The 27,271-nt window shown below is 37.3% G+C and overlaps 1 protein-coding gene across 1 annotated transcript in view; it reads left to right on the top strand.

Annotated features, from left to right (window-relative positions):
- The window catches only part of ITGBL1 (integrin subunit beta like 1), a 147,663-nt gene that overhangs the window by 104,280 nt on the left and 16,112 nt on the right, over positions 1-27,271 (top strand). Inside the window, exon 8 of the mRNA XM_032202893.1 lies at positions 21,061-21,177. Within this exon, the coding sequence (XP_032058784.1) occupies positions 21,061-21,177 (117 nt within the window). The remainder of the gene's footprint in view (positions 1-21,060; positions 21,178-27,271) is intronic.

Below are 27,271 nucleotides of genomic sequence, written 5' to 3'. Positions count from 1 at the left end.
GTAGTTCCCTGCATCCTCCTTTCTACCATTTTTAAAAATCAGAGTGATGTTTTCCTTTTTCCAGTCACTGGAAACTTCACTTGATTAGTGTGACTTTTCAAATGTATGTATGTAAGTGAATGAACACAGTAGCAATGACACTTGGTACTGTTGCATAATTTTTTGTGTTCAGCCATAGTATATTCTGCTATAAAAAAGGGTCGCAGGTAAAGGGATCTGGGATATGTAACTTGGAATTCCCATGCTTTCCATGCTTTTGTATTTTTGAGACTTTAGGCTACTATCACAGTTTGTTTGTTTTTTGTTTGTTTGTTTGTTTTTCTTTTGTCAGAAATGAAATGCTCCCCTTACAGTAAACCAGTACACTTCAATCTTTTTTTTTTTCCTTTTTTTTTTCTTTTCTTTTCCTTTTTTTTTTTTTTTTTTTTTTTTTTTCTTGAGGAGTCCATTGGTATCATTGATATGCTTTGAACCTGTCTTGACAGAATACAGATATTCCTCACAGACTTGTAGTGACTTTTTATTTTTCTTCATAATCATAGACTTGAAATGATGGCATTTTGAGAACTTTGTTAGACATCAGAGCTCCTCTCAACAAGGTGCAGAAAAGTGTATTCTCCAAAAATCTCAGCAACTTGAAGTTGTTTTATAATTGTCTTCAATGGGTGTCATTTACTTTAGTTAAACTTATTCTCCTTGCAGATCATGCTGTTCAAGATCATATTCTATTACAATTCTCGTATTAAAGTCTTCATTGAGCTTTGCATTCAAGTTGTTGATCTGCTTTTGAGGCTCGTTGCCTTGCTTTGTAAAACACCATAAGGCTGTTTGTCATCTTGATTTTTTTTTTTTCTGAATTGCTTTGTGTGGTGTTTGGACTTCACTGCAATGCATGTATGCTCTTACACAACATCTCCACCATATCCAAGTGCATTTCTTCTGCCTGTGAAGGAAGAGTACTACCATTTGAGATCTGCTCTTTCTCTCATCCTTTCCAGAAGGAAGTATTTGGTTTTGAGGAGGTGAATTGCTGCTTTATGTTAGGAGATGCTGAAAAAGAACCTCAAAGCAGAGAATGGTAATTCTTGTGGCAGTCTTCATGTTCTGTAAATATTTGCTTTCAGATTACAGACCTGCTTCTGAGAATCTCTCACTGTAGTATAGCTTTTTGCTTTGTTTCGGATACAAAAGTGCATTGTGTCTAATCTGAATATGAGACCTTACTGTAGATCTTTACTCGGGTAGATAATGATAGGACAAGGGGCAATGGTTTTAAACTAAAAGAGGATAGATTTAGATTAGGCATTAAGAGGAAATTCTTATTTGTAAGGGTAGTGAGGCACTGGAGCAATTTGCCCAGAGAAGCTGTGGATGCCCCATCCCTGGAGGTGTTCAAAGCCAGGCTGGATGGGCCTTGGCCAACCTTATCTGGTGGGTGGCATCCCTGCCCATGGCAGATGATCTTTAAGGTTGCTTCCAACCCAAGCCATTCTATGATTCTATGATCTTGTACTAGACTTTAAGACAAACTATTAGGTATTATAGTCAGTGCTCCTGAGTAACTCAAAGATAAGAACCCCGATATTTTTTACAAGCTATATGATTCTTTAATGAAAGCTAATAGAAAACTAAGTTGAAATTTCTTGATAGGATATTTGGGAATTTTAATCCTGTCATAGTTTCGTTTAAAAAGTTTACTCTTTTCTGATGATACTTCTTACAAATACTTAACTTCCTTGGGAAATACATTCAATGTGGAGCCTGGTTCTTATAGTCTAAGACTGAAAAGCAGAGTACTTCTTTCTGCTTTAATGAATGTCACATTGCTTCTAGTAAGGTACTTTCTGAGGCTTCCCACTCAGTCAGGTGAGAAAAGTGATTTACTTGTAGTACATCCTTTATAGAAATTTGAAATTTATCGCTGTTTTAAAGGTAGCTGTCCAAAGCACACTGTTAAGAATTAATCATTGTGTTACTTAGAAGTCAATAAAATATTTTGCTGCTCTGATTTGCGTCCTAGTATATGGATTTGGAAAACAAACAAACAAAAAAAAAAAAACAACAACAAAACACAACATAATCTATTAGAAATATTATACAGCCTTTGCAAAACAGATACATAAGTGCATTTTCAAAGGAATGCAGGGTAGAGATGTTGGGTTTTATAAAATATTCCATTTCCCAAATTGTTTCATATTTTTTTTATTAATCAGAAAGTGTTGAGTGCAAATGCATATTGTGCATTTCCATGAGAAGCTTTTAGGAAACTTATATTTGTTTTTCCCGAAAAATCTCAATCTCTAATTAATTGACCAACTTCTTTTTTTTTTTTTGTGTGTGTGTGTGTGTGTGTGTGTGTGTTTTCCTCCTAGGATAAGGAGGTATTGCAATCATTTATGTTAAAATTCTGTGATTTTTTTCTGGGTAATGGAAACCAACAAACATACTGGGGACATAGTAGATCAGAGAAGGAAAAGGACTAAGATGAAGAGAAGACATTTTTACCGTACGGGTGGCCACACAATGACAGAGGTTGCCTGGACATGTTGTGTAGTCCCTATCTTTGGAATCATTCTGATCCCAGCTGGACACAGTCCTGGGCAGCTGGCTCTATGTGACTTTGCTCTGAGCAGTGACTAGATAACCTCCAGAGGTGCCCTCCCACCTCAGCTGTTCTGTGATTCCTGTTGATTACACTGTTGCTCACATCAGCTGAACACTTTCTCACAAGGACACTTAAATCTGTTTGAGTTTGTGACATCTTTTCATGGTAGCAGTTTCATTTTTGCCGACCATATGAATGAATTAATTTCAATTAAAGGCAAGGCATTACAATCCTATATGTGTCAGAGGCAACAGGAGTAGAAACTTAGTCCACCACTTTTCCAGTTTGAGATGGTGTGATTTTAAGGCTGATGCTTGAGAGTGGAGCCGTTCCTATATTCTAAGACAAAGGAAATGCCAAGACACACTTCCATGTGTATATCTCTGGTTTAGATATCTGTGTGGATATTGCTGTTAATTTATGTTGTGCGATGTTCCCTTTTTACCTTGTGTAACAGGATGTGTCAGAATTGGAAGGGCACTCATTGTTTAACTACTCGGTAACTCGCTCCCTTGCAGTGGGTAATCCCTGCAACTGACTGGGCTCCTCTGGGAGGAGAGCAATGATGGAAGAGAAGAGCCACAGGGTGCACTTCAGAGAGCAGCTCCTTCAGAGTTTCAGGTGCTGAAATAGTGCATCCTTTTTAGGCTGATTTACTGTTCACTTCAGCCTTTGTGCTATTTAGTGGGGCTCTCCTTTACTGAGGTATTTGGAGTCACAGGCAGTCTTAAAAACAAGTATTTTCATTAAAAAATCTGTCTGCAGCAGACTAATATACAAGCTTCCCCCAGCCTGAGTTCCAGACGCATCTCCCTAGCTACCATGGATCATACCTAATCAAGGGCTTTGTGTGGCATATACAGCTGTCTAGGACTTAATAAGATTCTTCAGACAAATACATCATTTCAGAAGGAACACAGTCCACAGATCAGCTTGAAGCTTTTTGGCATTGCGTAGAGTTTGTCCATAGGGTCTTCTACAGAAAGTCCCCGGTTTGTTTCATAGTATATTAACCCAACAAGAATGAGCTCCAGACATGAAACCTCATTAGCACAGCAGCATGCTTGAGTTGCTAAACTCTGCTAAAAATCTGTGTTCATGCTGATAAATGAGTTTTGGATACGGTCTGTTTGGAAAGACTGTTCAGACCAATCCTTAAATGTTTTATCTTCTTCCTAGCAGAAGCAGGTTATCTGGGAGGAAGCTGACATGCAACCTTCTATCCTTTAATAAAGGAGCAAGCAGAGGCTTGCACTGTGTTCATTTTTTTGGGTGTACTTGTTGAAAATGACATGAATGAGAGAATTTCACTATTTGACTTGTGAGTGCCTTTCACACTGTTAGAGATCTGTGTGCATGCTGCAAACTGCATCGTACCTGCCATTTCAAATTTTCCTCCATCTGGAAGCTGTTTTAATCTGACATTTTTGGGTGGTGCTGGGGGGTATTTTCCTTATTGACCTTCAGTGTCATGATAAGCCCTGTGATTAAGTGATTTTTGGTGCAGCTTGCTGTGAAATTTCAGCATTTGTCACTTCTTGCCTTTAAGAAACACTTGCATGCATGTATGTAGTCTTGTATAGTTTCTGTGTGTAGAAGATAACTGTATTAATGTGTAGTACACTTTTTCAGATAAAAGTTTTTTTTGGGGAAAAAATGCCCATGAAAATAACTGTATTTGCAGTATCGAAATTATGCACTTGGCATGTCTCTTGACATTTGGGGTGTGGTTTTTTTACATGCTGATTTTATTGGTTTTCTGGATATTGCACCTCTGCTCAGCTGTGGTGACATTTTTAGGGGTAAACCTAGATTGTCTTTCAGATACTATAATTGTTGCTTTTGCATGTATCATTTTATACATATTTCATATACTGTACAACCTGACAGTTTTCACTTTTGTAGTGGAACTTCCTGGGAAAATACATTTCATTTTCATTAATTGCAGCTATAAATACAGCAGTGGAGATGCAGCTAGAGATGAGCATAATGTTTCCTGTTGTGATCTTTGAGACAGGAGAGATGAATGAGTCATTCATTCAAGAAGCTGAGATGATCGTGGAGGTTTCAAGGCAAATATGAACTACTGTCTCTGTGCTTTGCTCAGTCTCCTGGCCCTGAGGGTGACAACCTCAGGCTGCCATGGTCTGTGCTGATGCAGCTTGCTCTGGCAGTCGCCTGCTGCTGCTGTGCCTGCTCACCCCATTCCCCTTTGTAATCTGAAATCCAAGTTGCTGCTGCAAGGCAGACAGATCCCGCTTCCCAGGCAGCGACTTTGAGATGCTGGGGAGGATGCAGGACTGCTTCTCTTGGGAAGGAAGCAAAGAGAGAATGAATTTTAAAATAAATGCCCCTTTTCTGTGAGTGTACATGTGTGTGCTGCAAGAGTTTCGACATGTTTTGCATGCTACTGATTTTACAGTGCATGTGGATGCTGCTGATTTTCAGCTGATGTCTCCACTGCTCTTTTTTCTCTCACAACTTATATTCAGTTCCCGCCCTTGTCTGATCTACAATTACCACCCCCTGTAACTTATGCCTCCTACTTTTTCTCATGGAAAAATAATGACTTCTACTGATTATTTTCCTTATTTCTTCCCACTCTCTCAGCACCAAGCCTCACCAGCCTCCCCACGCCAAGAGGGGCAAATGAAAATAGCAACAAAACTACTAATTCTTCTGCAGCAGCTTCTTATTTGCTGCTGTCAGTGCTCTGCCCTAACTCAGGTTCCTGGGGAGAAAAGCCCAGGCAGTTGCTGGGACCTTATATCATCCTGCACGGGAATGTAACAATGCAGCTTTTCAACTGCAGAGAACTCAGAGGTCTAAATACAATTTTCTTATGTGTTGTATTGACAAAGAAGAGCCTATACAATTTTTAATGAAATAAAAGCTGCTTAATCCATTATTACAAGTTGCTAAAAAAAAAAAAAAAAAAAGCCTTTATTGGCTTGAAAACAGTAAAACAGTTCTGCAGAATTAATTGCTTTTTGTATTAAGCATAGCATTAAACTTGTTTTTATTTGTCTGAGTAATTTTGAGTACTTTACTCTAAAACACTAATAAAAATAAATCCTACATTCATGCTGTGTTTAAAGCAATTTTGACAAATTTAAACTGTTAATACCAAGCCTATTTTGTTTCTCTAATAAGACACTTATGAGAAGTGTGGAATGCTCCATCTAATCCTGATTTCCAGCTGAAATCAGGTATGTCGGATCTTGCCAAACTCATTGTCTTCAATTTGGTTAGCAGAAATTGTTTGGGGGCTTTTTTCTTATTTGCTAAACAGAGCTCTGACACTTCCTGGAAAAGGGCTGGTGTGAATTTTTAATAGGCTGAAAAAATCCACATGAGAAAACATGGTGTTAATGTTAACCCATTCAACACTAAGATCAGAGATGGTACCCTAGTGCTGGAACAATGTTTCCCACCACTGGGATTTACCTCCTGTTTCCTCGCTTGCACCATTTTAATCCCTCTCAGTGAAAACCATGAACAACAAATGCTCCTTTCCACTTGCTCAAAGCTGCCTGGTTCATCTCCAGTGCTTGTTGTGGAAATACAGGTCAACAGCTGAATTAGGCCCTGGGGGCAGCTGCCTTTCAGACATCCTGCTGCTGCTGAAAGATGCTCTGGAGCTCAGGTCTTGGTAAGAGTCATGAGTGCCATCTGCCCTGAGGCCTGCCAGGCCACAGCTAGCAGCAAGGCTGGTGGCTGGTAAATGCAAGCTCCTCCAAGACACTACTTGTAATGGAAAACAAGAGCTGCAGGCTCTTGTGGCTTCTTTGAGCATAGCAGGCCCTGAGGATTGGGAGTGTCTGACTTTCACAACAGTACAAGAGCTCCTGCCAGCTGCTAAGTTGTACCTTGCAGCTGTAAGGGGCAGTTTCCACCACGGTCTCTTTCTCCATCTGGAGATTCCCTTTGTAAGTTTCCCCTTCTTGCAAGGTGTAGGTTGTTATTTTATTATTTTCTTTTCTTAACACCACTTTGCACACTGACTACTTTGGTTCTCGGGGTGCTGGTGCTGTGCTCTTGGGTGCTGTAATCCTGCTTCCTGTGTGTAGACAAGAAGGCAGGTTGCTTATGATTCATCTGAATTGAGATGTAGAATCCACGGTGAAACTCATAAGGTGCAACCATGTACTTCAATCCCTGATACCTTTTCTAATTATAAAAAGCAAACATACAGAAACGGTTGCTTTTACTGAAAGAAATATCTAGTTGGATTTAATACCCCAGTCAAATGCTGTTTTTCTCCTGATTGGCATATGCTCCCTAGCTGTGCCACCACGCCTCCCAGCTGTTATGGCCACCATTCAGTCCTTATGAGCTGTTCCTGTTCAGACATGATTTGGTGCTGCTGCATGAGAGGAAAGGTGGCCATTGCAGTAACAGCACAATTGTTCTTAAACGATAAAAATCAACTGGCAATGTTTTTAAGCGTGGTGGTGCAAGAAATATTATTTATTTTTGTAGACTCAGCGGTCTGCAAAATGATACATTGCTTCTGAGTTCAACAAGGTGAATATCTTGATTAATCAGAGCTGTCTTCCACTGGAAATGGAGTCTGATTATTTATTATTATGGAAAATGTGTTGGCTCTTTCCACAGATAAAGTAATTTTGATTTGTACAGGAGCTCATTTGCTTCTAGGGAATAACATAGCTTTTATCTTTTACACCACTAGTTGATAGTTAGTCCTTAACTCTCTTTTAATACCACTTCTATTCTACAGATTGGAAAAATTTTCCTTAGAACACCTGGATTTCCACTTTCTGAAGCATATTCCTCAGAACTACTCACTCTCATCCTTTTCCTACTTTTGCATACCCATGTATTTTTGAGATTAATCTGTTTTATTTTTTCTGAGTGGCAGTCAGAGATTTTCACTCTCCCTTTGTTTTTATTCTTGGTGGATCATCTCATTTCTGTTTTCACATCATCTCCCACTTATTCTTCCGTGATCTATGATATTGACCTTCCTCCATTGTCTGTTCCTCATCTGCAGACCTCTTTGCTCTTCTTTCCTTCCATTTCACATCTTGTCTTCATTTTCAAGCTGTTTGGAGGACCCCAAATGTAGTCATCAAGCCAGTTTTTACCTGTTTCCTTTTTTATTCTGGCATAATTGCCATATGTGTCCCATTCTCCTTATCTAGGGATGTAATGTAAAAATCTTTGCAGATGTGTAAGCCTTCAGTGCTTCCTACTTTCCTTCTTCTCCCATACCTTTTCATTTCCTATCCAAATTTTGCCTTCATCTTCAGCTGTGGCTTTAGTCCCAGGATCTTGTATTCTGTGTAACCTGTTAGGTTACGTGTGGGTTTACCAAAGTGTGACTAGTCATTGTAATGGTCTTCTTTTCTCTCTAGGTCCCATCTTCCTCTGCCTTGGAAACCATTTATTTAACTTTTCCTACTCCTCCCCTTAAATAAAAATAAAAACAAACAAACAAACTTTTTTTTTTTTTTCTACTGTTTTCGCTTTGTAGACTTTGTCAGTGACTATCTTACTAGTGAGCTTTCTTTATTGCTTCGAAGTAGTAAAACAGGCTTTTATAGGGTTTATTTCACAAGCTTGAGTTATCTGAAAGGCTGAGTTCTTCCTTTTCCTTTCCACTGGAGTAAGAGTTCTCCTAAGTTACAAAGAACTGCCCCTAGATAGTGGGAATGGCTAGAAGGTCTCATCTACCTTCAGATTTTTGTAAAAGTAACTAATATAACTGAGAATACTATGTTCTCCATATATTTAGTGGAGGGGAAAAGGCAGTTTTAGCTTGCAATTCATTGGACCTGTTTAGACATCTATTTCAGAATGAGAAGAATTCTGCTGTAAAATTTATTTCTGTAAATATAAGATAAAGAATGCTTGAATGTTTCTAGGTACAGGAATCAGTGATGCAGAATCCCATCCCTTGCGTCCACATCTTTCTTTAGTGTCTCAATCCACCACTGTCCATACTTACTAATATTTTATGCATATTACAAAGGTAGCAACATTCTCATAGCTCATAACGTAACTTAAAGATGATTCAGTAGGTTGAGTATTGATTATTTACTGCTGTTACTGGATACAGAAAAGAATGTGAGATGTAACATGTTTAATATGGGTTTTGGAGTTCAAGTATTTGGGGGGAGAAAAGGCACAACAATGCCTACTGTGGATGGCTTTGATGTTTTCTTTCTTTTTCTCTACCCAGGGAGACAAAAACACTCAGTCCACTGGCTAGATGGCTAGGTTCAGATTTCTGCTCTTAGTTGTTCTTTTGCTTGGCTGATTTCAATTTTTATTATTTTTGCTCTAAACTGTTGCCGTGAACATTGCTACTTTTTTTTTCCCTTGAAAAGATGGCTTTTTTTAGTCAGCAGTCTCCTTTCTGATAAAGTTTTAAATATTTAATAAAGAAATTGGTCTGTGGAAAGCACCATTTGCATTGTCTTTGTGTTCTTTCATGGTGACTGAGGAGATTGACAAAGTAGTACTTTGTGTAATATCTATACTAATTTCTAAAACAGAAGAGGATAGATGTTTTCAATTTAGTATAGAATTCCCTACAGTACTTATCAGGCTTTACCGTCTTAACATTTTTAATCAGTTGTAAGAGATCCTCTTATTCTCTGATTTATATAATAGACCTCAGCTTTTCTATTTTTGCTTCATTTGACTTCAAAACGTTTCCTATGCTATAAAAAATAGACATTTTTTCATATTCCATTTTTTCTATATATAAATGTAAATAAGAGTATCACTTTTTAAGCTAACTTTTTAAAGAAGAAAAAGATTAATCATATTCTTAAAACAAGAGAAACAATATGTAATATCAAGTATATTACATCTTATTTGACCATTTCTTCTCAGAAGTATCTTGACTGAATTTTTCAACGGACTCATAACTGGCCATGTGTTTTGAATCCTCCATCTGCTGGAGAGCTTTTCACATTTTCTGGGGAATGCTGGACTCCTTCTTCTCTCTTCTTCTCTCTAAAGATAAATGAATTATAGGAGGAATTGAGAGTTGTATAAACCTCCCTTAGCACTACCAAAAGTTCATTCTGAACAGTTGCATAGCAGTACTGTGACTTATTTGAAAAATGCTTTCTTCATAGGATCACAGAATGGCTTGGGTTGGAAGGAACCTTAAAAATCACCTAGTTGCAACCCCCTGCCATGGGCAGGGACATCTCCCACCAGACCAGATTGCCCATCCAACCTGGCCTTAAATATTTCCAGGTTGGAAGTATGGATGGGGCATCCACAACTTCTCTGGGCAACCTGTTCCAGTGCTTCACCATCCTCATAGTAAGGAATTTCCTCCTAATGTCTAATCTAAATCTGGCCTCTTTTAGTTTAAAGCTATTGACTCCTCCCCTGTTCTATCACTATGCTCCCTGATGAAGAGTCTCTCTCCTTGAGCGAGTCTCTGCTTTCTTGGTGCTTTGTTCCTGTTCAGCCTCAAGCACATCTTGTTCATCAGTGGTATTTCCTCCTCTCCTGTCCAGTGGGTGACATGGATCAAGGTATGGGACTCCTCCACGTGTTTCTGGCTGTCTGCCTGTCCTGCCGTGAGTAAACACAGAGCAATTGCTGCAGAGGCAGCTCAGGGCTGAAGGAGGGATGGGTGGCAGCTTGGTGGTACTGCAGTGCTCTTTAGCCACAACCCAAGCACATGGGTAAATTGATTGCTTGTGGCTGACTGGCGAAACAAGTGTCAATTCTAGTCACAGAAGAAGTCTTGGCAGGTACATACGTCTTATTTAGTGGTAACCCTTTGAGAAATTTTGGGCCTACTGCAAGCTGTTAACCTGATTTCTTGCTCTGAGACCTTGCATCAATGTTTACATACAGGCAATTGTTTCAGGCTTAGGCTCTTTCCAGCAGTTGCTTGTGTTTGCTAATTAAAATAAAATGCCTTAATTTTCGTGTTCCTGATTACTGTTGTATTTGTCAGGGAGGTTTGGAGACTGATCACAAATCAATCTTCTCTGTGGCAGACATTGCAGGAAGAGTGTGACCTCACAGACAGGCTTTAATTACTTGTTTCATGTGTTTCAACTGTCTTGTAAATTGCCAACTCGCTTTAATTGCTGTGCTTTAGTCAGGTCCTCTGAACAGGAGGCTGAGTATACATATGTGAAGCTCATAATTACACCTGTTCTGTCTAATGCCGTTTTAACATACAGTGCCTTTTTCTTGTCTACTCGCAGGGTCATATCAAGGCAGATGAGCTCAGAGGGTATTGTGTTCAAGAAATTCAAACAAGTACTCTTGTAGGGTGGTAGGTAATATGCCTACCTGGTGTCCTTTGATAACTCTTGGTTCACTCGTGTTATTCGTTTGCACTCTTCCTGAAATACAAGGATTCAGAGAAACCTGCAATGAAGAATTTACTACTAATGCTTGAAATCAGAGAGAGTGAAAATGAAAGATTGTGTGGTTTTCTAAAGACAAAGATTGCATATAAAAAGCTATTAAAATGGTGCCTTTAATTCCTTCATTATACATTGTTTATTTTTCCTTTCTGGGTCCCAGGAAGAAGTGTTTTTTCACAGTTTTCACAATTACACTTGGGGCAAAGATTTTAGGAGCCATAAGGCACTGTCTTTACAGCAGATTAAATAGAAAGCCTTGTAGCAAGAGGCTAGTGCACAATCTGGCCAGTTGGCAACAAAAGGGGGAAATTTGCTTGTGAGTGATTGGTAAGAGCATTTTAACTTGGAACAACTTGGAAGATGATGCAGTTGCTAGGTAATGTCTTTCATTTCTAGAAAAAGTCTTGAGGTGAAAGCTAATCAATAAGGTAGATATAGTGTGATGTCATTTGTTGCCATGGTTTCTGAATTTAGCAGTCTGTTATCTGCAAATAATATTGATGGTTGCTATGCAGTTGAATCTTTTCATATTGTTGTTTTGCAATTATACAGCTCTTTAATCTTGGCTAAAGCTTCAAAGAACAGCGTGTCTAGGAGTTTAAACATTATAATAGATAGGCTTGTATTACAACCCTAAAATATCTTGAAATTTACTACCTAATAAACAACAGGCATCAGCAGGAAGTGAACAAGGTTAACATTTTGGTGATTAAACTTCCACAAAGCAGTTGACATTTTCTAGTAAATTAATCTGCAAATTAAATATCTCTGTGGAATTAGTGCTATGACTCATTACATGGCAGATCATGTAAAAGAGCGGTAAGCAGTCAATCCCCTGGATGATAAGGCAGTCAAATGTCTACAGCTGCAAATGGCTCAAAAGTCATCACAGCTTCTTGAACAATGTCCTTATGTTTCATACATCTTTTGCATTGTGGCTCTTCATTAAGTTTGGGGTTTGCTAGCAAATATTTCATAGCAGCTTATGCAAAGTATCAGACAGGCTGAGAAGCAAATGAGCCCTATTTTTTCCTGATAGTTGTCAAGGTGAAGGAAAAGTATATTCGAGTCAGGTCCTTTAAATCAAATACAATATTTCATATTCTATGGAGAAGATGTTAGTTGTAGTAGGATGCCGTGTATCCTTTACTTGATTTATTGGCATCTCTTTACAGTAGTTTTTCCTGTTAGTTTGAGTTATTGAAAGCATTTTGGAGGGAAAGAATGAAGAGATGAAAAGACAACTCAGTGAAAGCTAGAGAAGGTAACACAGGGTGATCTGAAAGCCAAGGTGATTTGTAGAACTAGAAAACGCATGGTACCCATCAGTGAAGCATTTTAAAGGTGGGAATGGTCAACTGGAAAAAGTAGAAAGAGAAATAGAGTGAAAAGCAGAAAAAAAAGGCTGATGGAAGAAAGAAACCGGTTTTATTGAGGTGAGGGAAGAATGGGGGGAAGGAAGGGTAGAAAAAATAAGGCTTCAGTTTGCTGAATTCTAAGTTTTTTACATCTTCAGAGTGCCATTTGCCATGCTGTCAGTTTTTTTTTTTTTTTTTTTTTCCCCTCCAACTTATTCCTCCTCCTCTTCCATTTCCACTGTTCTTTGCCTTAACAACATATTTCTTTAGAAAGTGCTTTCCCACTTTCTTTCTTGTCTTCTTCACACATCTCTCCACTGTGTGGTGACATTGACTATCATGTTTCTTTCAAACACAGAAGTAATTGCCATCGTAGTCCTACTTGTCCCCTTAATATAGTGAGCAAATTGTCAAGGGCATGCCCCCAGCGGGAGACCCGAGGAAGGTGGCACTGGGAGCAGCGAGGCGTTCCTTCGGCTAAGATCCTGCTCTTGCAAAGTGGGCAGGAGTGTTGTGGATGACTCCTCTCCTGGAACTCCTCTAGAAATCCCCTGTTGGCTGTGCAGAAACACAATAGCAACCTTCAAGAAGGGTGTCCTCAAAGCACTGCTACTGACAGGAGGCAGATGGAGGAGACATGCCGGCTTAACGATGATAGCAGATGTCAACAAGTTAACAAAAAAAGGAAACTAGAAGCACAGCAGTGCTTCTTACCCAAATGTTTAAAGAGAGGGAGGAGGAAGGAAAAAAAAATAAATAAAAAAAATGAAAGCAACATGGAAGAGAAGAAACAAATCAGTAGAGATGATCAGCTAGAGCTGTAAAAGACTATCTGATGCTAAATCTGTAAAGTGCTGCTGCTGACTGGATTTGTCTAAAGAAGTATTTCACTATTAGGCTGCCACAAAGGAAGTGCATTTACTTCAGATGCCATATGCCAACTGTGCAATTAGGCTTCCAGTCATACATGCTGCCTGTACTAAAGCAGGGGGCAAGCCTCAGCCATTTGCAATTGCTGTTGCGTAACACTTGCTTTTACAGCCCTGGATATTCAGTTTCAGAAACTGCCCTGAGATTTTTTGTTGTTTGGGATAAAATACTTGTTATCTTTTATTTCCTCGGGGTATTTATCTTAGGGATATTTATTTTCTGTGTTGTTTTTTTTTTTTTTTTTTTTTTTTTCTTCCTTAGGGAAAAACTAAATTGTCAGATAATTTTAAAAACAGTTTCACATAATAAAGTAACTCAATTTAAAGCAGATTAAAAGAAGAAAACATTTTCTGTCTTATAAAAAACAAACAACACAATACATTGTAATATAAGAGGGACAATTTGGTACTTTGTACTATTGAAAAAATTCTTAACACATACATGCAATAGTGATGAGTCTGAGACAGCTTTAACAATACTGTTTCTTAATTTGTGAATTTTTGAGGTTTTTCTTTGGTCAAGTCCTGATACCAATAGCCATTGCAGGAAAATGAATGTAGGTGAGAAGCAGACAAGGGATTTTTGGTAACTTGTACACAGTAAACTGTACACAGCAAAGTCCCTAGAGCCACCGTGACACTCCCAGCATAGCATATGCCTTGTGATGCCCTACAACCTGTTCCCAGCCCTTACACAATGGGACTATGGTGTTTCATATGGAATTGGATGGCCCAGTGTCACTGAGCACTGAACTCAAGCTTGGGGTGGGTTTTCCAAGCATGATACGGACACTAAAAGAAAAACACAGATATCAGTGTCAGCATTAAGTGAAAGTGTCTTTGCCTTGGAAGTCACATACAGGCCTAAGGTAATATAATACAACCTAGAACAAGAACTCATTGACTGTAGATACAAATCTTCTAGGTGTGTGTTATAGCTATGTGATGTAGGAGGTAGACTGTTGTTACTATGGACCCGTGAATAGTGCTGAATGTAATACCTAATGCAGTTTTTGCAGTCGACAGCTGGCTCTTTAGACTAAGGAAAATACAGATATTTAACCCACTTAAATGTTTTAGCAACTGTTGATGCTATTTAATAAAAATCTCTGAGCATGCTGCTACAAGTTCACTTCAGTGTAGAGAATTCTTGACACAAAAAGTAGTTCACAGATCCGAAGTCTGGAAACTTGACTTGAGATTTATTAAAGCAATTTTCATTTCATTTTATGTCTGCATGACTCAGCTAAGCTCTTCTCTGGAGCTTTTATATCTTTAGTTCAGGTCTTGGGTCAGTCATGCTGCAAATAATCTCTTTTTATGAGTAGACTTAAGGCATATGTTTGTTTTTCTGTGTATTGATTTAGAAAGAGTTAGTTCCCTAACCAAATCTGAACAAGTGGTTCTTGTAATAGTTGCAGCACACTTTTTCTTATATATGAGAAATTAAATGTACATTTTTATAATTCACAATATATTGCAGAACAAAGTGCTTGCTGCTTGAACATTGTGAGGAAAGATCAATTCTCACCAGATTTCCACAAAAAAAAAAAAAAAAAAAAGCACCCTCCCCTCCCATGGTCTCTAGCACCCTAACACAGCAATTCTGTGTACACTACTAAAAGCAATCCTTCCTGATTCTTGTAGCTTCTGTTCCAGTACTAAAGAATCATTATTCTCGTCTGATGTTTCAAATGCAAGGAGGTTGTTGTGCAGGATTTCACCTCCTGGGCTTTCTATCTTTTGTGCGAAGACTCATGAGGTGCAGGACTTGGCAGAGCTAAGACGCCACACTACTAATGCAGCTCCTACACACGTCTGTTCCTCTCTGTGGTGTTCACCAAGAATGCACCAACATTGATACCTGTGATAGTGGTTGGTATGTCATGGTGAGCAACACAGGGCACCTCCCTCACTCCACAGCTACAGCTCAGCACTCTACTGAGAACAAGCCACATTTAGGACTCTGATGTTCTTCATTTCTCTGAGAAGGTAAAATAGCCTTTCAGTGCAGACAAAGAGTTTTCAAGTCCAGCAGGAGGACTGCATTTTTAATGTAGATGTTGAATTTTGCGAAAGAGGTAGCACCAGCCCATTTAGCTATTCTATCAGAAATCATCAGGCATGTTGGAGCATTTGAGACAGAACTGTACTGATATAAGTTCATAAAGCTTTTTTTAGAAGAGGAAAACTTTTATTTTTTTCCAATATAACTAGAGAATTTCAGGTTCAGATATTCCTAGCAGAATATTGCTCCTCCTTGCCCAAAATCCTTGCAAGAAACTAATCTCAAGGTTTTCATTCTTTGTGTGAGATCAGGCCAATATTCACAGGTTTAAAGAGGTTGTAAGGATAGTTTTGCACCTATTAAAAATGCTTCCAAATGTTTCCTTTATCTGGCACCGCAGAAACTATCCTCTAGGTCCAAGAATTACCAACATTTTAAAAGCTGGAAATCCTTCCATGTATTGTCCTAATTACTCTTTATAATGAAATATTAAGCCCTCCTCTAATCTCTACATATTCTGTGTCAATTGACTATATGGCAACCATCTATGTCATAACTGAGCTAAATTTGTAGTAAACTAACAGTTCCTCAAGTCATCTCTATTGTTTAGCATAAGAGAAAGCATTAGTATACCCCAGCAATGTGAAGAAAACTATAAAGCATTGCTATTTTTTTTTTAGGCATTACATTTTTTTATATGAACAATTATTTATTTATTTATTTATTTTAATGAAAAGCCATTATAGGTATGGGAAGCCATTGCAGACTACTTTGGGAATGGGAGATGCTAAATAAACTGTGTGTCCACTGTTTTCTGTTTGAGTTTATGCATTTCTCCACATCAATTAAACTCAACTGGATTACACTTGCTCTTAACGCTTCAGACTGAGCAGGGTATGATGAGATTGTCCACACTATTTTTGGCAAGTGTTGCATTTTTTGTACTCATTTGCTGTACCATTTATTCTCTTTGGCAGTCTTTTGACTCTGCCAGTCAGTGAGTTTTCCTTTTGCTTAACTGAAGCTGCTATATTCTATCTATATACTTCCTTGTCATATTTGCTTCTCCCCACCCAGCATGTCCCCTGAAACTTTGCGATCATCTGTGCAAATCTTGCCACCCCCCTTTCTCTAATTTGCCATTTATCAACATTATTTTGGATCAACTGCTCCTGTCCAGCATGAAATGGATTCTGATGACAACAAAGACACAGCAGCAATAAAGCTGCTCATTGCCCGAGATTGCTTGATAACAAATAAATTGTGTTTTCTGTTAGTTAGTGTTTTCAGATGTTAAACCTGGGACAGCCATGGGGCAGAAAAGTCCTTCCTGAAGGAACACTGCCTTCTGTTCATCACTAGTGTGAAACACCATCCTTCCTAGGTGCTGATGAACCTGGTTTGCTTTCAGCACAATCTCAGCTTGTGCTGAAGGCTAGTGCTGCAGTTTGGTACTGTATTCCTTACACATAAGAGAAAAACAAACAAACAAAACTTTATTTGTTTTCATTTAGAAGATAAAAAATCAGCACCATGCATAGAAAGATCATTTATGCTTTAGAGTTATAGATAGGAAAAGACAATGAAGTACATTTTATTATATTTTGTATTTATTTTTACATTGAAAGCTATTGCTGCTTCTTCCTGATGCTTTTCCTGGCAATAACAGAGTAAAAATGTTTTATTACACAAGTTATATACTTCTAGTGCAGTGCTTTAAAATAAAAATTATCTGTATAAAAGAGACTTTCAGTCAGTCCATGTAGGAAGCTCGGAATTGGTTTTAATGCAAGCAGCTAGTGTCACAGCAATTTGCATGGCAGCAGATTTAATGTAAGTCTAAGGCACTGTTTACTTTAGCTATGCTTTCATAAATGTTGGACAAAGAAATGAAAAACTACTATAGTAAATGATGAATAAAATCAAAAGCTAAATGCTTAGGGCCCAGATTTTTAAAATTCTGGAGCCAGCTACCTAACACGCATGTGTTTTAATGAGATGTGGCATTTTAATTCCCTTTATAAACAACAACAACAAAAAGCCCTAAGCTGGTCTTTTTTCAATCTTCAAGTAATAACAATTAGCAGTAATAAATTAAGACTCCTATTGACATCAATGGCAGAACAGAGTGAGAGGAAATGTTAAGACTGTAGACAAATAAATGTCTTGTATAATTATTCTATTTTTAGAATCTTGCATTGCAATAAGTAGGTAAAGCTTTTCAATACTAATAGCTAATACAACATCCATCGTAAAGCTACCTTCATCTGAAGTCATCAGACGAGGAAATTTACTGTCCCTGTTTAGTGAGGAGAGGAAGCCAGTTGCTATTAAATGTCTGAGGTGAACTTGTTTCTCTTTACTCATAAAGTGTAGCTCTCGCTCAGACAGTTGAAAAGGTGATGAATATTATAGCCCTCATGTGTTTAATTGTTTCTGTATGCCCTGGAATTTAAAGAGAATTTAGGATGTGTTTGGCAGTAGCTTTCCCTCTATAATCAGGTTGCTATGGTAAACCTATTATTCCAGACAAAGAAAGGGTGTGTTTAGTGAAGTGCTGATCCCTCTTCAGTATAATGTGAGCTTCAAATTACTTTTGAACGACTGAATTTGTATGGTATTTTAACACAATAACCAAGAGAATAAGGTTGCAGAATAAGGTGTGGCTTCTATTATTTCAGTAGCAGACACATTTGACAAGGTAGCAAGGTATGGCTGAAACAAACTCACCCTTCAGACATCTTCTGCATTTCCCAGGGAAGAAACCTGAAATTTATTGTTACAGAATGATATTAATTTTTTGTGTTTATCTATATGGCGATAAACTCAGCCTTTGAATTTTACAGTTGCTGCATCTCATTTAGTTAGGCGTTCAGAAGCAAAATGGATTTAAATCCTCTGCTGAATTACCTCTAGAATGTGCCCACCTTAGATGATCTAACCAAAATCTCAGTACTTTTGGAGGAAAACATACTTTTTAAGTCAGTACAAAGTTGCAGTTATTTACTGCCACCACTAAATTCCCTTCTCATGTTCCTTGTGCTGTCTTTGTCATATTTGGAAAAGGAACTGTGAAGAAATAATTTGAGTACCACTTTGAGCAGTGTACTCAGCTATTATGACTGTATCTGTGAGTATTTCAGAGCAGAGAAATAGCTCAGGGAAATTCTTTTCCAGAGCACTAGCTAACTGAGGTTTCTGTCCATTTTCAAGAAACAACCAGCTCTGCTGAGATCCACAGCCAGATGATCTAAATCATACCCTAAACTCTGTGGAAAGCTAGCCAAAAGAAAATGTGAGGCACAAGTACCAACAAGGAACTTGGCCTGTTTGAATGTTGGTGTTTTATTCATTAGCTAAGATGAGAGAAGTGAGAAAGTAAATCCCCTTCAATTTTGAAAAGGCAAACTGAGCTTGTATCTCATACATGACAAAAATGTGCCCTATCTGCCTGTAGGTGGGATATTCCTCAGGTTTTCCCCAGTGAAACTGTTGCACATGAACAAAAACAAATAAATATTAATTGCAGCAGGGACTGAGAGGAATCTGATCCCATGCCAGTGCAAGTGCCCAAACACTGGTCTCTCAAGTCATTCTCACTTACTAAATTACATATTACAGAAGGTAATGCTTAATTACAGAACATGCAGGAGCCTCATTACAGAACCTTCCTTTGCTCATCCCTCTGGAGGATTTTCCATCTCTGCTGACTCCTCTCTTCAAAACAACTTGCTTAAACTGATTTTATTGTCCTTCAGGCATCCTCCTTGTCACCAGTTCAAGACAGTTCTTTTGTTTATTTTTATAGTCTTCACAACAGATGGGTCCTGTTCACCAGGTACCTATCTGCCTAGGGGCAGCTGACTGTGCTTTGGGACACTTGGTGATGTGACATTGTTGTAGAAGAAGCCAGGATGTCTAAGATGGATGGATATAAAGAGACTGAGATCCCCAAACAGTGACAAGTTGGACACATTAAAAGTCTCTGTATATGTATAAGTGTTAAGGAGCTATTTTGTAGCAGTTACTAATGTAGGTTTCCTTAGCAAATAATTATAGCTTAGGCAATGCATGCAAATAATATCAATCATTCTTTATACAATTCTATTTTAAATGTCGACGATTACCAAATACAAGTGTATTTCATGATATAGTAGGTGAACTTATGAACTTCCTATAATGTTTCTTTCTGGAACTAATATCTTCAAACAATTGCCAATGCAACATCATTTTAGAGTAATGTATATTATAAAGGTTTCATGAAGCATTTGCTATTAATTCAATCAGCATTTTTTTTTTTTTTTTTTTTTTAAGATTACAACACTTTAGATAATCGTAAAGCATTCTTCTAGACTGCATCCTGGCACATACAATTTCAGCTTGAAAATGCAATGAACATTAATGCTTGGAAAGATGAAGAGCAAGGCAGCTATAAAATAAGCTGGAAATTTTGTCCAGCAATGATACAATCTGATTTAATTAGACTGACTTTGTTGAAAAAGAATTGTAACAAATTTAATTTATAAGCTGACAAAATATGGAGTAACAATGATCTGGTTGTATGTTGACCTAAAAGGTTTTATTGTCACAAAGCCTACAGTTAGAAAAGCTCCATTAAGGTTCTTCTTAACAGTACTTTTTCATTGGGCAAAATATTTCAGCAAATCCTGAAAAAAAGTAATGCCCATGATGAACTGTTTGGATACATAATGAAAGGCTGTGCTTAGAGGGCTTTTTGTTTTGGATCAATACTTGCTGCTACTGTAAGTTTGGGTTCTGCAGACCTGTGTCCCAGACCTGTGCTGAGTCACACTGATGGTATGGATAGAATAGATCCAGAGAAAAAGCTGTTTCTGTACCCAATGCATGTCTCCTATAGGTGATCCTATTTTTGCATATGTTATCTCTTATCAAGCCTATCAAATTTGCTATTTTGGTCCCTGCCTTGTGTCATATTTTGTGTATTCTTAAACATGTAGTAGCATCATGTTAAAAGAATTTACAAATATGCAGTCAAACTTAGAAGTTAGGAAGGAACAAAACCAACATTACCTTAAGTCTTCCTTGTATTTGTGTAATTTAAGATTGTCCTTAATTTTATATATATATATTTATTTTGATATCTAACCATTTAGCTCTGACTGCTCTGAGAGCTTCGGTGAAGAAAATCTGTGGGTCTTGCTGAATCTGTTCCCCTTTTAAACTCTGTAGATTTCTCCTGTGAACAGATTGATGGGAGGGGGGACTATGACAGAGGTTGTGCTTTCTACTTCTATTTCATCAAGTCTGGAAAAGAAAAATCATAGATTTTTTTTTTTCCAAATGCCTGAGAGAGTATTTAAAGAGCTATGATTCTACATGAATAAAGTAGACTGCATCTTTGTCCTGTGCATGAATGATTTAATTCTAATCAAATTCATTAGGAGTTTCTGAGGTTTGTGCTAAATATTTTAGATCAATTACAGAGGTTAATTATGCAGTTAAACATGTGGCATTGCTCTGTTATGCAAAGTTAAGATATGAAACAGATACAATGTCAATGACTGCTTATTGTTGCTGTTTTCATCAGGATGTGACAATGATATATTTTGCTTCTGGTTGCCATGGAAGAGGGATAGTGGTGTTTTGTTGTTGTTGTTTGTTTTGTTTTAGGGCTTATATGGATACTTTAATTAATACAGAGTTATACTTTGTCTTTGGGAGGTAGACTATGGAATAAGTTTGTTGTATTATTTCAGTTGTTTCACTGCAGTTGTGACTCATAGACATTTGTTTGTTATTACAGGGAAATGTGAATGTGGCCAATGCACTTGTTTCCCTCCAGGAGACAACAGAGTTCATGGTAAAAACTGCGAATGTGATGATCGGCAGTGTGAAAGTGCAGATGGCGAAGTCTGTGGGGGTATGCATTCACTCAATATAATATAATTAATATAAATCTTGGCAGTTTATAACTTTATATTTCCCTTGATTTCATAACATAATGGCACTATAAGACATTGACATCATTGATCAGTTATAATGGATTATAGATTTTTGTAAGAAACAAGCCCTGTGTATATTGAATGTTAGTGAATATTTATTTTAAAAACTTCAGAAGCACTCAGAGGGAAGTAGACTAGATCCTGCTAATAACATATATGTAAGTGTTGTAGTATATGTCAGCTTCCATCAGTGTTCTTTAAAGAATAAAGATGCTTAAATGGAAACTTGGAAAAATTAGGTAATTTTTCTTTTGCACTTAGTATAGTTGATTTATTATGTTGTATTAATAATGACCAGCAATACATTTGAATATTTCATATTCAGTAACAGTGATATTTCTATTTTCTTAAAAAGTAGAATATATTACAGAAGAATTTAATGCTTGAGATATATTGCCACTGTACATGTATATGCAGATGGTTTATTTTAGTGTTGACAGTAAAAACCTCACTTGTTGATTTTTCAGTAATGAATGTTGGTATTAAAAAATATTTCAAGTTATTTTTAGACATGTAAATGCATACCTATCATATAGTATTTAAAAACAAATGAGTTGTATTTGTCCTAAATTCTAAATAGAAAGATAAAATTCTAAATAGAAAGATAAAATATCTTTCTATATTTTATTGGCTTTATTTTTGAAATATTCATAATATTAACAAAGTAGTCAGTATGAAACCTGACACATTTTATTATATTTCTTATTTCTATGTAAGAAAAAGTCATATTGCTTCATAATCCTTGTGTACATATAAATTCTGACTACAGGGAATATTTCTTCAAGGGCTCTGCCAAGCAGAATGGAAAAACTCTTGTTAAAGTCTCTAACCAACAGTAATAATAGTTTATAATATTCAACGTAATTCAATAATATGAGTGTGTAGAAGAAGAATAATTTGAAATTTAATTTTGTTCAAAGGACATAAAAGCAGATAAAAGCACTGAAAAGCTAGGTCATATTGGTTATAAGTTAAGTAGCTAGAAACCAAAATTCATCATCTTCCATGATTAAAAATATCCGTTCCATTTATGTCATTCATATTTTACACTATTCAATAACAATGTTTAATCTAATTAAATAGCACATTTTGGAAATTACAGACAAAAATTCCATTGTTCCTTATTAGGAAGGGCACAGTGATAATTTTAACTTTTACTGTTGGATACAGGGCCTCACACTGAAATGATAATCAGCTCAACACTTGAGCTAGTGTCCATTTTTTACTGTGTAGGAGACACCCTAATTCACACTATTACCTGAATAAAGTCTCTGCTTTAGTCTAAACAGCATTGTCCAGTGGCAATGACAGAAACTAATTAATTAATTTACAAAATAATACACTTAAAATTTATTTTCCTAATTTTGAAATAACGAATAGAAAGGAAAACTAGCTCATGAAATTACAAATCAAATGTAGTCTTAAGATCAACTCCTTCACTTTTATTCAAGCTGATAGTTTAATTAATAATGATAATATGTGGTTGAAAAGTTATATGGGAAAACACAACTCAAGAGATTGTGTCCTGCTTGAAATTGCAGTGCACACCCTGCATTGACAGGACTTCAGAAGGCCAAGCCTGTGACTTTCCTTTTCTACGGAGCTGAGTTTATTCCTTATTCTTTTTCCCCCCCAAAAAAAACATAGAATATGCACCATATCAGGACTCCTATTGTCCCAGGCTCTTTTGTAAGTAAAGGGAGAGAAGTAAGCACAACACAAGATGATGATTAAATCCACCAAGATTGGAGGTAACCCCTGAAATGCCTCAAGAGAGACCAGAGAATTTTTTCTTACCTGCAGCTAACTGAACAAAATGAGGTGCAGCTGGTGTCTAGAGTTTTAGTCTTCCTAATTAGAAGCCACACTGCTGCTAATGTTGCCCTCTAAATATTGTTGGACTTTTGTGGTAGATCTGTTGGGATTACAGTGGTAAATAATTGGCAGATCATTTTTTTCATATTCTTGGCATTTTACTTTCTGCTCTATCTATTGTATTTTAAAATATCAAATTGTTTTTAGCTTATTCTACATTTGATTGTAGTTTACTCTTTGAAGCATGTTCCTATATCATGGTTATATATGATTATATCTGCTTTCATTTTTTTTCAGCAGAGAATGTTTTCCCCTCTTCCCCTGTTTCTGTTTCAGGCCACACAAGTATTTATTTGTGCTTGTCTGGCTTTTCCATGTGAAGAGTGCCAAGATTCAAATTAACAAACATATATGTCTTACTAATCACACAGTTCCTTTCCATATAGCAATTTTCATTCTCATGGCTGCTGGAGTTCAGTAGAGTGTGCTCTTCATTTAATTTCCCTTTTCTCTTCTTTTCTCTCTCTTTCTCTCTCATTTTTTTTTTTTTTATATATATTTTTTTAAACTACTGGCAGATCCAAAGCCCTTATATCTGTGCTTCTGATCCATCTGCCCAAAAGGCCACCCCTCTACTCCAGTAATTTATTTTCTTACCACTTCCTTAAATTTCTAGCACTTGAGGGAACACCTATTTAGGTGTAAGTACAGGAATGTCTACATGTGCATTATCTTCAGAGAGTCCCCACTGATTGCAGCTTTCTCTTCAACTCACCATTTAAGAATTGAAATCCCTCACCTTCAGACTCATAAGATAAACTTTTTACTCCTTATTCATTTTCTGTGATTTCAGCTTCCATTCTGTCTTTTCACTGAAATTTCTCTTCGCTCGGTTTCTGATGAAATGTAGGAATGTCTTTCATTGTTACCCTCTTCAGCTCCTCACAGTATCTGATGTGACCGAGAGTTTCAGCACTGCCCTTTTATCCGAATTATCAGATATTTTGCTTAACTATCATTTCTGAAAACATTTTGAATGTTTTTTTAGATATATGGTATTTCTCATCTCCTCGCTTTTAGGAAATTCTAGCCTTGTGTTCGTGCCCATTTCACAATTTATCTATTTAAAGAACCCCCACTAATTTTGTGTTAATGGCACAAACCTCTCTCTCTTCCTTTTGTATTTACCAATCTTCATCTCAGCCTGAGCATCTTAAATCTCTGGCTGAACTGCTTATTCCTTCCTCTTTCCTTCTTCTCTTTACATTATTATTTTTCTACCACTGTCACTACCTAGGCAATTACTGTCAGGCCATAAGCCCTTGGTAGTAACTCTGGCTGCAGAGAATTAGAAGCTGGACTCTGACTGTGCAGAGTCTGACAGTGAGCATTGAGTGCCTGTAAGTACACAGAAAGAGGACCAGTGTTTCAAAATAAAATGCATGCTGAAATGAGAAATGTGAATGACAACCTAAATCATTTGGATAAGAATTGTTACTGGCCTCCTCTGACCAGCAGAGATTGATTAATAGCTTGCTTTCCAGACCAGCTGTCCATGCAACAGTAGAAAGACATGAGGCGAAGGATATGATAAATTAGGGTACAACTGATTGAGACCTTATTACCATGTTTCTGCATGATTGTAGTGAGTCATTCACTTAAAAATTCAGCTGCCCATCACTGCAGTACCAGGAATAGAGACATTGCTTCTCCACAAAGACAGAAGTTTCACGAGGACTCAGCACAGATTCCACAGCCTTCTGATAAAACATACAGATTCCCCTTCCTTTGTCCATGCCTCTGCAGAGACTTAATATTCTATGTCTGGAGCAGGTCTCTCATGCATCTTTTTTTTTTTTTTTTTTTTTTTTTTTTTTTTTTTTTTTTTTGAGATTGGTGTGTTCTACCTACCTAAGGACCTGTTCCCTGGAGTTCAGTTTCTTTCCATGATGTAAGATTTGCCCTGATGTATTGCACTGCTGATTCTCAGAAATATTTTACATCGTATTTTCTTTGACTTTACGCAGTTTCTGATATTTTCATGTGCAAATTAAATTCTTTTGGTGCCAACAGCAGCACATACATGTAAATGACTGGAGAATCACAGGTATGCCAGCATGAGTTCTTTCTTGGCACAGCTGTGTCACTGATATACACAATGCTTAATCTTTGCATATCCTGTGTCCTGGTGAGAGATACTTCTTTCGCTCCTCTGAGGTTATGGCTGTGCTACAAGCTGAAGATGTGTCCTGAGCTTACAAGAGTCATTTGTTCCCCTACTGTGTCCAGTAATGTTTTTCAGTGATATCACTGCTGGCTGCTCCACCTCATTGAGCTGACTGTTTTTCTACATGTTCTGCTCACTTTCAGGACTGAGGGTAGGCAGGCAATAAGAATTCAGGACAACAGTAAAGATCAATTTGAAATTGATCTGATAAAGCCCTGAACTCCATTTATTTTGATTTGTTCTTTGGATCGTTATTGGCCTTGCTGTGAATTCTTGTCATAATAAAGCATCGTCTACTGAAGGAAACAAACAGAAGCCTTTCAGGGTCCTCCATGTGCTACCAGTAGGTGCAAGATTGTGCTGCTTAATAATCCTATGATGAAAATGAGAAAAAAAAATATTGGTTGAAGCTCCACACAAGCTTTACTGGGGTGTTTAGCAAAGATTGAAGCTTATAACTCATAGCAAAACCTTTACATAGCTCTAGGGTTGCTGCCATACTGTTTGGTGTCAGTATTTCTGTCTGTGTTTTATATACTGGGCCACCAATTAGGTAATCATCTTTGATGAGACCTTTTCATATTCAGTCATCGAAGTTTGTACTGTCATTCACACTAAGAAACAACTAAACCCCTGGTCACTCTGGTAGGTTAAATATTTGCCTGGTGGCAATAGAATACCTTGGGAAGTCTAATATATATGTTTTCAAGTAAGCAAATTGACTTTGATGATTTCTTAACTCTTTGTTTTGGCCACTGCACATCAAAATACAGTGATAACATTGGGTAATGAAATAACTGGCATGTCACATCCTGTCACATCAAAGAGTAAATGCAGCTATCTTCTTTGTTTGTTTTTACCAATGCATTTAGGCTCATTAGTTAGGGATTCTGGTTGTAGTTTGGAGCCTTGTAAAAGTGGAGGAGCTGCTCTGTGCTTTGGAGAAAATGCTGAGGTAATAAATAGCACTTCACTCAGGTCTGCTTTCCCATCTCTTTCTCCTCTAAGATTAGGAAATCAGTGAAGCAAAACTCTACATGAGGCTTTATGGAAGAAGTTATATATATATACATGTATTTAAAAAATCCCCAAGTAAATTAATTTTCACCACTCAGACACATTCTCTCATTGATTTAATTATCTCACACCCTCATGCTCACATACTTGCATGCACCAAAACGTCTGGATTTAAATGTTTGTCCAGGATCACTTGAGTGTGATGCAGAAAATGAACAAGAGCCACCTGCTATCAAGTCCTTGCTAGGTCTTTTCTTCTTGACTGTCAACAAGCTGATGGTCTTTAGACATGTCTTTTATATGCTTTAGAACCCATTCTCTTGACTGAGGTTTTTGCTTACTTTTACTTCCTTAAGTTTTAGGCAAGTCTGGTGCTTGTTGTCTTCACATTCCTAGGACAATATTGCTCCTGTTGGGCTCAAAAGGAAAAGAATGACATATACTATGTGCTGCTTTGACATCTTTTTTTGTTGAGCACAGTCTTCTGCTCACATCGAGTCATCACGACATGCTCTTACTAGAGTAAAGGCCTTGTGGTCTTGACAAAATAATACATTCATCGGTTTTTCTGCTATGAATGTGCTATTGGCTGTCAGTGGGGGTCATGCTTTTAACCTCATTCTGGTGTTTCTTCTGGTGGTTACCTAAACATTTTCATTCATTTACAACAATCTTAAATTTCTAAGAGTAGTCTATGTATTGATAGAGAACAAGGGAACACCTGTGATTTACAAAGTCTACATATACTTAAAGCCACAATTGCCAGCTTTCTGTTTTAAAGTTTTGCAACAGACACAAACTTTCACACCATGTTCTTAAAATTAGTGAAGGATTGTAGGATCACATAATCATTACCAGGACATGCAATGGAGGAACTGCCTCTCAAAAGGCTGGTATTGCCCCTGATTGCCATGCTTCTTTGAATATAAGTTTTTCATTACTATTGAGCCAGG

The sequence above is a fragment of the Aythya fuligula genome, chromosome 1 (assembly GCF_009819795.1).
Source record: "Aythya fuligula isolate bAytFul2 chromosome 1, bAytFul2.pri, whole genome shotgun sequence".
Lineage (NCBI taxonomy): Eukaryota > Metazoa > Chordata > Aves > Anseriformes > Anatidae > Aythya > Aythya fuligula.
Note: the sequence above shows the minus strand (reverse complement) of the source record. Positions and strands in the feature narration are given on the sequence as shown.